The sequence below is a fragment of the Condylura cristata genome, unplaced genomic scaffold (genome assembly GCF_000260355.1).
Source record: "Condylura cristata isolate star-nosed mole 26May11 unplaced genomic scaffold, ConCri1.0 scaffold00024, whole genome shotgun sequence".
NCBI lineage: Eukaryota > Metazoa > Chordata > Mammalia > Eulipotyphla > Talpidae > Condylura > Condylura cristata.
This window is the reverse complement of record NW_004567125.1, coordinates 13,916,599-13,928,487: the sequence shown is the minus strand read 5'-3', so window position 1 is coordinate 13,928,487 and position 11,889 is coordinate 13,916,599. Positions and strand designations below refer to the sequence as shown.

Genomic DNA, 11,889 nt, shown 5'->3' with positions numbered 1-11,889 from the left:
ACACTCAGACTGAATCTTAAGGCATAGCAATGCCTTGTTTCTCCCTAGCTCTGATCTCCATGCCCCTTCTCTGAGGCATTAAGCCTATGTTTCATTAGTCTTAATGACTGAAGGGTGGGGGAAGAAATAGATGGATATTGTAAAGAGAGAACATATCCAGGGATACTTCAGAACACTGTCCTGCTGACTAATGGTCAGTGGGTGCAATGGTACATTGAAGAGTTTTCTGATTTCATGAAAGTCTGCCTCTGCCACAGAGTGTGAATAGAGGAGAGCAAAACAGGGGTTTGCTGTGTTCTGAGGAGACCTCAGATTGGGGCATTAGGGGAGATTTGATGCAGGGAGAGAGATGGGATGGAACAAGTTGAGCATGACCCAGAGACCTGGGAAAGCCAGTGTCCGGGGGGATGAGGGGCGGGGTCACTTGTTTCTAGCCTGGAAAGGGAAGAAATCAAAACAACCACCAGCTGGAGAAATAGATGAAAAAGACAGTGCTGTATACTTTAATGAGGCTTTGGGAGTCTGTTGGTTGGTTTTTTGACATGGATTAAAGAAGAGCTATTTTCAGTAGGAGTAGGTAGAAGAGAAACTGTCACATTTGTTCTGTAGGAGCCCTGGAGAGCCAGGAGGGCAACGTGGAAGCCGGAACCAGGAACACCGTCATCCGTTTTTCAACAAAGTACCACTCTGGGATTGTAGATTTTATTTATTTATTATTTTTTATTTGGCTGCTCTTGAAATGGCGATCAGAGAACATTTAGAGCTGAGCCATGGGGCAGAGATGTGGGGACCCATCTGGAGTTGTGGTTGAGGCAGAGAGAAGAGGAACTGTGGGCTAATGGTGTGACAACTTCCACCTCTGTCCTGTGACAGTTTAGGGGTTGTCAGAGTTGCCTTTTTTAAAAAAAAAAAAACTAGTTTTTTTTTACATCATTCTTCATTTTGTATGTTTTTCCATCTCAGTTGTAACCCCCATGGACTTCCCACCACTTCACCCGTGTGCCATCACCATAGTCCCATGTGCTCTTCCCACCCCAGTTTTGATCCCTCTCCACCCCCCACAGGATATCTCTGGTTTATTGGTTGATTTTTGTTTTTACTTTATTTCAGTTGCTTTTTCCCCCTCTGATCCCTTATACTCCAGCAATGAGTGAAACCTTCTTAAATGTGATAAGGCAGCACCTGCAAAATATATCAATACCTTGCTAGGTCCCACCTGCAGATGACAGTGACACCTTCCTAAGGTCCCATCTCCAGGTGACCTGTAGACTCATTGCTCCCACTCAGCTTCCTTGGAGGAAATTACCTTCATTGATGATCTGTTTAGCAGCAATAGCTGATGACAGGTGAATAGGCTCCATGAAAATGCTCTCAGTTTCTGCATCAGAAACCATCGAGAACCTAAGAGAAGGAGTATTCATGAGACAATGCTGAGCAATACATGAATTGGGGCACTAAATAAGAAATGTGGATCTGGGGAGGTTGGGTAAGCCAGGCAAAAAGGGTCAATTGTACTGTGAAAGATGGAATTAGACTTTTGGTGGCGAACCTAATACAGTACAATGGATGTTGATTTACAATGACGTACACCTGAAACCTATATACTGTTATAAATCAATGTCACTTCAACAAAAATAAAAAATAAAAACCTGGATCTGATTTTACCCACAAGTGGAGAGCAATGGGAGACAAAGGGAATGCTTTCTTCCATTTAGGGGTGCTGGGGAAACTGCGAAGGCAGATGCTGTGTCCTGTGGCTCAGTCACCTGTCTGCTTTCAGGCCACAGTAGCATCAGCCAGAGTGTCCACCGCCTGTCTGCTTTCAGGCCTGAGTAGGCATCTGCTTCATAAGTGGGTGTTTAGTGATGGAATGACATGCTCCAGTCTAGGCTTCGGAGGAAAGAGCTGTGGATGTGGTTGTGGGGGCGCCCCTTCTTGTGGCTGTGCTTCCTCTACTGGGCTCCCACCCTGGACATCTTGCTCATTTTTTTTCTCTTGCCCCCTGTTCCTCTACTCTAAAGTGCAAGATGTCCCTCATCGTGGCCCTACCAGGGTCCTGCGGATGGGCAGGCAGGTGGGCTGCTCTCTGTGCCCCACAAGTTCGCTCTGCTCATAGAGGAACGACCTGGCAATGATGGGCTGGCACAGCACCAAAGGAAATTCGGAGTCCCTGCTGCGCTCCTGGCCAACAGCCTTTTAGAGGTTAGCACTCAGGTCACCTAGCTGACGCCACAAGAAGTCAGACAAGCTGCCTGTGGAGTCCTGTTCGAATTGTCTTAAACATTGGGCAAATTTTTGAGCAGAGATAGAAAAAGGAGACTGCAATTCCACGTGTTATGTGAATTTTGAGCAAAGCACATTTTTCTCTAATAATGATGTGGAACCTAAAATATCAATGACCCAGCCAAAATTGCTGTAATTGGGAAGTGACAATAAATGATACTGACATGAGACAGCAAGCCTGGCCACTGTGTCCCACCCTGTGACATTCTGAGCTGGAAATTCAGGGCTGACTCATTTTCAGATACCAACATCTCAAAAAACTAGACGTAAAATTTTATTAAAACTTGAGTCATATTTGCATTTCAGCAATACTTATTAGTTAATAGTATCTATATAATCTTTTCTCCATATCCAGAGGGGTTGGGACCTGGACTTCCATATACGGAAACCTGCAAGTGCTCATTTTATAAACAGGGTGATATTTGCATACAACCTAGGCAATGCTCCAGTACACTCTAAATCACCCCCTGTACTTATACCTCTACAATATAAACATTATATAAATAATTGTTATACTGTGTTGTTCAGAGGATAATGACAAGGGGGAAAAGCTGTGCATGTTCAATAAAGAACTGCCTACCATAGATCTAAAAATTACATGTCTTTCCATTCATGCTTTGTTGATGCCATGGATGTGGAAATGAGGATACTGAGGACCGCCTGTACTATTAGTAATAAAATAATTACCGCCTTTCTTAAGGTCAAGATTATGTGAAATGAGTTTTGGAGAAAAGCTCAGAACAAAACCCTGGTAGGGAAGTTAGCAGAGAAATCTCACGTGAAGTGGGGCTGATAACAGCTTTCTGCCCTCATTTCTCCCCCAAGCCCCTTCGCTTCACTCCTCGGCAGATCCAGGGCCTCTGATCTTGAAACCCCCTTCCAAGCAACTCACACAGAAATAGATGAAAAGGAGAAGTTGGAGCCTCCCCTATCAGGAGTGCAGAAGGCCCAGAAGGGACCCAGCTGGCACCCCCAGACACCCCCTTTCTATCTACCAGCCCAGCCTGAGGGTGCCATATCCCTGAGCAACCACAGTTGGTACAGATTTGTTTTCAAGTGAAAAATGAGATTCTGTCTTAAACAGACCTAAACTCCGAGGTCTTGACTTTAATAGGGGTGAATTTGAAATAAAAATTTGAAAGTAGAAATGACTGTGAAACATCCACCCTCCTCATGGGTGGTGCTGATTGAACCCCAGCTGATAGTCAGCAAGTGGAGACATGACACAGGACACTTCAGAAAAGTTGGTGTTTCGTGATTGAGAAAAAGAGGGTCAAGTTCCCTCCCCAGCCTAGTGTCAGTTCTTGGCTGCCCCTGAACAATGTTAAACCAAGCCTTGCGGTGTGGAATGCAGAGTGCGGGTTATAAATGCTTTCCAGAGTCAACTGCCAGAGAGCTGTAAACCCGGTGCTTTTAAAGCTGGGGGCACATGGGCCCCCAGAAGTCAAAGCACCCTAATGGGAGAGACCTGCTCTTTCCTTTTCCATGGAGAAGCAGGACTGCAGAGAAAGAGACCTAACCACAGGCCTGTTCATATTGGCAAAGCCAGTGAGTCGGCAGCGGAGGGTGGGGGGAGTGGGGGGACGTGGGGGGTTTGATTTATGACCATAGTCAGCGCCTCCATCCGCCTACTTGAGCGGGAGTGAGACGCTACCCGCCCCGACTAGGAAGCAGCCAGGGTTGGCTGTTCAAAAAGACAGGCTGGGAAAGAAAGGATCTAAGATCGATACACACCTCATCACAGGATCAGGAAATAGCAGCTAAAGAGCCTTGAGGGTGAATTGAAAGAGAAACAATAAAGCCGGCTTGATGGACTTCCTAACCAAGAGCGGGAGAGTGGAGCAGCATTTTTAAGCTTGTGTTTTTTCAAAACTGCAGACTGTGACCCTTTAGTGTATCACAGAATCAATTCCATGGGTCATGCTCAACTCTGAGAAAAAAGAAAGGCAGAACTATCATATAATAGCACCATCCGTTGTGAAGCATAATTTTGCGAAAACTTTTCCTCACACTCGCCAGAAAATAGGCTCTGAACTGAATCCTACTGCGTGTTACAGTTAGCAAAGTTTCAAAGCCGCTGTTTTAAGCCAACTGCCAGGCTGTCCAGACACAGAAAGGAGTGACATCGCGTTTCTCCTGCCCAGACAGCCGATCACTTCCTTTCAAGAAAGCCCTTGCAAGTGGAAGTCAGAGGCAACACGGCAGGGTGTGTTTCTGGATTTGGCTTTTGTGAGAAAGGAACAAGCTCCAGAGCTACCTCTAAGTGCTCATTCACTTCAGAGAAAGTGACCACCCAGGCAAAGCTCAGGCTCCAATGGATGGAGAGAAGTCAGTAAACTAAAGAAAATCGATTTTTAGCAAGCTGTTTCCTGCAGGCTTCCTGAAAGAGCCAGGGTGGGAAAATCTTCACAGAAAAAGAAATAAAAGAGAAAGGGTGATAGGAGAGGCGTTTCCTGAGGACACTCCGATGGACACGGGGTGCCCCACTCCTGCCACAGAGCCACCACCAGACACACAAAGCTCAGTACAGAAAGGCCAGCAGAGCACAGGTGATCACCCTGAAGGTGGAGAGAAGGTGCTGCCATGAGAGACACCTGACCAGACCTCTGAGAAATTCTAGAACATCGCAAAGATATGGAAAATGCCTATTTAAAAAGCCAAAGCAAGAAATCAAAGGAAGCAGAAAAATAGTCAAGTCAGGCAAGAGAAAGAGAGAGACTGAGCCTTTATTTGGAAAAAAAGTGATGTAGGGAGGTGGAAAAGAAGAGGCAGAGGTGGGTTCCAGACCACCTGCATGGGGGGACTTGGGGGAGGGGGTCTCCTTATAAGGGAGAGCCCTGCCTGAGGTTGGCTCACTGATTATGTAGCTTGTTATGTAGGGTCTGGGGTGGGATGATGGAGACAGCACATATGGGGAGTGGGTCCTGCCAAGTTGCCCCTCAGGACAGGGGCAGGGGAGCTTGAAATTGTAGTGTCAATCTGTGAATTCGCTGGGGAAATTTGCCTCACTGGAAGAGGGACGAGCCACTAAATGTTTTCCTCCAGAGGGAGCATCTCTTGGTAGCTAGGTTTGAATTTAAGGCACTTGAAGTCGGTGCCTACAGTCAGACCAAAACGAAGATGATACCTCTATCCACTAGCTACACACTTTTTTTTTTCAGGTTCTTAATTCATCCAAGAATGAGATTTACAGAGAAGGTAGGAATGTTAAGTCTCCTCTCCCTGCCAGGATGGGTTTTTTCTAGACTGTCTGAGTTTTGTTTGTCGTGTCTGTTGGCGTCTAGTTCTTTTGTTTGGTGAGTGCGGTTGGTTGTTCGTGACTGTTGGCTTCTCGTGATGTCGTTTGGCAGGGGCTGGTTCCTGTTCCGTGCGTTGGATTGTGCGTACCGTCCCCCATCTGTGTCTGGGTTCTTGTGAGTGCATTGTATTTTGGCCACCGGCGTTTTTGTTTCTTTCTTTTGTTCTGGGTCTTGCGTTGTTGTGATTAGGTTGTTTTGTGTGTTTTCTTTTGTTTGTGCTTTTGAGGTGCGATTTTTGGGTTGGGTGCTAGCTCTTGGGGCACTTGTGTTTCTCTGGGATAAGTTACGAGGTTGGGGGTTGCCATGGGGTGGGTGGCGTTACGGTGAGGTTCTTCCCTAGATTCTGTGTTGGGAGAATGTTTGGAGTGGCACGTTGATTTTCTTCTTTTGGCCTTGTCAAGTGGGGGTGGTTGGGGTGGGCCGTTGATTTCCTGGTTCTTGCCTCCCACCCTTGGTTGGGTGTTGGGGTGTTGGCCTTCTCTTTTACAGTGCGCGACACGAGTGCTTGTTTTTTGCCAGTTGGGGGGGGGGGGAATGTATTGCGTCATTTCTCAGCCATTTAGTTTGTGGCAATTTGCTGCAGTCACCTTCGGAAATTAAGTGAAAGGCCGCTGGTGGTTATTTGCTGACTCAGCACACAATTTAATTTTTCAAAGACTCAAGCCTTTAGCTGAAGAGATAAAACAAGAAGGATGGAATTACAGGCACTTATTAAGTATAGGGAGGATTGTTCAAGCAGGGGACTGATGGCAATAGGTAATGATCTGTTGCCTAGAATGATCTGCTGCTTGTGGCAGAATTAGAGAAATATGGTGTTTCAACTACAGTATGTGGGACTCTGGTTAAATAAAAAATTCTTTATACCTTGAGTTACTGTAAGGAATTGGTTGTCAGATAGCTTTCTCTGGAAGGAAAGGGGAAGAGAACCACCATTTATCAGATACCTACTATGCCTGTACCTATAATGTATACACATGTAAATATCATCTATGGCACTTAAATACATATTTAATTTCTGCCACTGGGTAAAACTGGCCTTCCCATCTTATGATTTAGTAATTGTTGCAAGCTCTCATGGCTAAAAAATGGGAAAGCAGATATGATATCAGTTTTACCACTGAAGTCCTTTCCACCAGACTGTCTCCTAGAAGAGAGGTTTATTTCTCCTTTTATAGCTTTAAAAAATGTCTTTGAGGTATAATTTTATACAAACTTATAATCCTGACTGTAAATTTATCCCTCATCCCACAAAGTTTCCCTTTTAAGTTTTCTCTCTATTGACTCTGCCTTGAACTCCCTAGGCAAGCCCTAATCTTTCTGTCACTATGGAGATCCATGGAGCTACATGGTACTACTCTTTCATCTTACTGTTTTCATTAAACATAATTATTTTGAGATTCAACTAGGAAGCAATGGTTTGTTCCTTTTTCACCACCAAATAGTATTCCGCTATAGAAATATACTACCATGTTCATTCATTAGTGGACGTCTGGGTTGTTATAGACTATCAGAAATTAAATTGCTACAAGTCTCTGTGTGGACACAGGCGTTCATTTCTATTGGGTGACACCTAAGAGCAGGATGACTGGGTTGTATAGTAGATGCTTAGGTGGGCTTTTTAACTTTTTAAGACTTGACAGTTTATAAAATGGTGGTACCACACTATATTCTCACCAGCAATGGGGTTGTTCCAGGCATTCCACATTCTCACTAATGTTTGACGTGGTCAGTCTTTTTAATTTAAGATATTCCAGTAGACATATAATGGTATTCTCATTGAGGTTTTAATTTGCATTTTCATAATGAATAAAGATTTTGAACATCTTTTCATGTGTTTACTTGTTATCCATATGTCTTCTTTGGTGAATGATCTGTTCAAGTCTTTTGTCCATTTTCCAACTGGGTTGTTCCCTTAGTAGGGTACTGGGTTTTTAGAGATTTTGTTTATAATTTGGGCACAAGTTCTCTATCAGATATGTGATTTTCAAATATTTTCCCTCAGACTGTGGAATGTCTTTCCATTTTCAAAGACACTATAGATTCAGTCACCTGGGTTTTTTTAGGCCAGGTTCAGTGTAATGGGGTGATTGACTGGATGGTATCTCAAAAGTCAGTGGAGCTCTAATAATTTATACCTCAGGTTTTATGGTAATCACTACTAAAGAAATGGCCTGTGAAGTATAATAATGTGCTTGCCTCTTTTAAAAATTTCTGAGAAGGGCTAGCCAGTTTGGGACCAGCTTCTAAAACTTGTTAAAGAGTATATACAAGCCAAGAAGGATATCAAAACCAACAAGATTCATCAAGAGTCACTGAAAAACCAGAGAAGATCTGGGCTGGATGGAGGACCAAACTTTAAGGAGGCTCTGCCTATCCCACATGGATGTGGGCTCTCAGTTTCCCTTGCCTTGGAGGGGGACTGACTGCTGGAAAGTCTAAGGCCTGAACACTCTTGGACCATCCCTATTAATGAATACTTTTGTTCCTTGATGGGCTAATTTGATATGAAATCAGAACAATTCATCTTTCCTGCCTTCTTCCTCCCCTTGCTCTGACCTTCAGTCCTCACTATTTGCCTTCCCCAACCAATAATCTGTGAAGTTCAATCCCACCCAAGAGCTAGGACTTGATAAATGCAGTATTTAAAAATAACCCCACCAGACTATCTGTCTTGTAGACTGTTAATTGGAAAGTTCATTATGTTGTTTAAACATTCTGCTCTTAATGACTGTGAGCTCCTACAGTATTTTAGGGCTTCTCTCCCGGTATGTCACAGGACAGGCATGTGCTGAGCTTTCACAGATACTATGAAATAGTTTTCCAAATGGTTATACTAATTTATACTCCCACCAGCAACAAATGTTTTGTTCAATGTCATTTCCTTATAATGTTGATGAGAAAAATAATCCTGGCAAATGTTGAACAAGTCAAAGTGTTTTGAGGACCTGGTTTCATTGCCTATCCTTTCACTTATAGTCGCAGTTTCCAAGACTCTATTGACACATGAAGTGAGAACTTATTGTACAGCCTTCAAAAAAGACACACTCTCTAACCTTGCTTCAGACCTGGCCAGGGAGCATAAGAGAGCAGGAAAAAAGCCCAGGTGGTGGGTGTGGAGGCCACAGAGGACAGCAGACAAGGGAATTCCACTCTGAGGGCCAAATCAGGGTCAAATATGGGAGACTGTCCCTCTTCTGAGACAAAAGCATTCATTGATTAATTGGACTGAGGGCAGCTGTGTCTCCCAGTCCCTTTTCATCTAGTTGGAGAGCTGTTGTGGCAGTTTCCCTGGTGACACGAGGTGCTGCACTTAGCGCCCAGAGAGGATGCACAGGCGCCAGAGGACCTGGCTTTGAACACTCTGCAGCAGCTGCTAGGTGAGGTTTGGGGTCCCGGAGGCAGTAAGTGTGTTCTGTGAGTGGGAATAAAAGACAACATGATTAACTGCCTAAAGGGGTAGCTGTGACTGAGAAGCTACATATTAACAAGCAGGTTTCCTCTTTTTCTCGAGCTCAGGACTTTTAACTTGCATCCTCACAAGAAAGTACGCATGCTGAATTCTAATCAATGGAACGTGAATGGATGTGAAAGGGCCATTTGCAGGCCCTGGCCCATAAAATAAAAACCTTTTGAGAGACCCTTCGTGCTCTCCCTCATTCTATACCTGATGCTAGTGTGTGAGGTCACTTTAGAAGCTGAGCCTTAAAATAGAGGCTCAACAAAAGAAAAGAACCCCAGGTACTGCTCACAGCCCAGGTACCTTTCTGGAACGTGAGTGAGAAAGAAATGGCCGCTCGCCATGGCAGAGAGCATGACCCTGCCCATTACACAAAGCCAGCCCACCCCAGCCACACACCCATCTCTGCCCTCTCTGGGGGCTACAATGAAATTTCTCAATCCTGACTGTTTTTTAGGTGGGGTAACAATGTTGAGCTTTAAAAGAAAAGCAATTTGGAAAGTGTGCATGAGGAATGAACATCAGCCCTGAACTCATCTTGCTCCAACAGGTGAGTTTTCCAGCCCTGAAGAGCAGTTGCCAGCAAGACCCCAGAAAGAAGGAGGAACTGTCAGCTAGTTAACAGGAATCATAGATACTTCGACGTAACATCTCTTTGGGATACTCTACTTCGGTCTTTCCTTCCCTTTTCATAGATAAAGAGACAGAAGCTAAAGAGTTAAAGTGAATTGTCACATGAACTGGGTAACAGGGGTGTAATTAGAGGTCAAGGTCCTGCTCTTAGTTACGGCAGAAGAAAATGGCCAGACACACACACACACACGCACACACACACACACACACACACACACTATTGGGTCTAGTCGGCAATTGAACCAGTCTTTGGTGTCTTAAAAATTTCATGCGTGTTTTTCATTCCAAGTAATACTAAATCTTTAATGATTTCATGTCAAAGTTACTTTTAAATGACTTGTCAGGAAGAAGACTTTGTAGGAAGAGACATCATATTTACCTACCCCTGCCTCTCCTCTGTAGGCATGCACATATCCTGGTTGGAAAGACAGCTTGTTCACAGTTGCAAAAATATTTTAGTACCAGTAATGGGCCTCTTCCCTTCCTGATGCTTATATAGTCCATGGTCTACTATGCCTTATCTATCCAGTCTCAATCCCAATGAAACAAATCCCACTCTCCATATAGACCTGTCAAAGTCCTACTCATTCTTTAAGGTTCAGATCCGGTGCCACCTCCTCCGGAAGCCTTCTATGATTTTCCCAAGTACAGCTCTTCCTTCCCTAGCCCACCACAGCCTGTAAGCGTAGCATACTAACACTAGACCTACCGTCCCACTAAGCAATGCAGTATGTCTGCATGTCCGCTTCCTCCAGAAAGTGTGACACATGAACTGTACACAGTAATGCTTGCTGAAAGAGTGAATTTAAGGTAGTGGCCGTGGGTGTCCAGGGGCCATCTCTCACCATGCTCCCTGGCCCCCCACTGTCATGGCCTCAGGGTGTGGAGCTCACTTACTGGCTGGGGGAGGGACTCCGGAGGTACCGCGCCTGCACCGCCTTCACGTCGCCTTCCTCCTCCTTGTTTGGGACTACCTGCTCCTCCGGGTCCCCACCAGTCGCCATGACAGCCGGTCAGCTTCTGTAAATTTGGCATGAAAAAAGCTTCTTAGGGAATCCAGTTGCTCAGGTTTTGTGGGGGAGGGGGTGTGTCAGTTTTGTCTCCTTGGTAAAACCAGGAGAGATCAAAGTGTGTTAATTCCTGATGAGGAAACCCAGTGAGAATGGCCCAGTCCCTGTGATTAAGGAAACCGCCCCCAACCCCCAAACCCCCACCGTGGTTAGATGGTTCAGCCACAATATTCAGGAAATGGCTACATAGGCCCTTACACACACACACACACATACACAGGCATACTCCTTCTGTCTCTTCCTGAGGGAAATACAGCTGACCTTCTACAGGTCTCCCAAGCTATGGCCTCTGGCTCAGGCGCCATCCCACAGCCTATCAAGGCGCAGGATACCCTCAGGAGCTCGTCCCAGACAAGCCCAGGCAGACCCTGCTGCCCCTCCACTTAAGTCCTGGGCTCAACAGGACTAAATGAGGAGGACAAGCCAGTTGCCTCTGACCTACCTGTATCTCACCCAAAAGGCAGTCCCGACGCCCTAGGGACCCTGATGAAATGACCAGAAGCTCCCACCAGTGAATAGGACTAACCTTTCTCCTCTCTTTGGTGCTCTACTCTGAGGGGTAGGACAGCTGTTAACAGGAAACCTTAGCTACCTGCTAAATTTAGCCTCTGGCCCCATAGCCTGGCAGAGATCTGGGAGAAAGGAATGCAGGCTCAGGCCCCAGACCCCAAAGCAGGCCTCATTTAACTCTTTCCTTCCTGACTGGTTCTCTGGACACTGACACTGGTGTGCCTACGTTCATGCTTTGTAATTGGAGATGCCTGAATAAATAGGCATCTTTGGTTTTCTTTGTTATGTCTCTGTCCATACTCCTGATACTCCAAAGCCAAGGATCTGGAAGAATGCAACAGAATTTACCTCAACTCCATGTCTGCTTATAGGTGGCTGGAAAAATACTAGACACAGAGATTGAGTCCTCTGACATATGTTGGAGAGCACCATGAGAGTCAGAAAGGTAATCCTTGCTTGTGACCAGGTTACACTTCTTTTCACAGAGGTGACTGATAGCAAACTGGTAGTTGTAGTCCCCTCCCCCACAACTCCCCTGTTCATCGCCTACAGTGCTGGTCTGTCACAACCCTGGGTGATATAAACATTCTACAAGCTTCCTAAACTTCAAATGAGGTCATAACCCTGCTTCACTAGC

General features: G+C 45.3%; 1 protein-coding gene across 1 annotated transcript in view; it reads right to left on the bottom strand.

The window, feature by feature from the left end:
• The window catches only part of DUSP27 (dual specificity phosphatase 27 (putative)), a 27,807-nt gene extending 17,131 nt beyond the window's left edge, over positions 1-10,676 (bottom strand). Inside the window, exons 1-2 of the mRNA XM_004688443.1 lie at positions 10,570-10,676; positions 1,307-1,401 (exon numbers count right to left, since the gene is read on the bottom strand). Coding sequence (XP_004688500.1) covers positions 1,307-1,401; positions 10,570-10,676 — 202 coding nt within the window. The remainder of the gene's footprint in view (positions 1-1,306; positions 1,402-10,569) is intronic.
• Between the last annotated feature and the right edge of the window lie 1,213 nt (positions 10,677-11,889).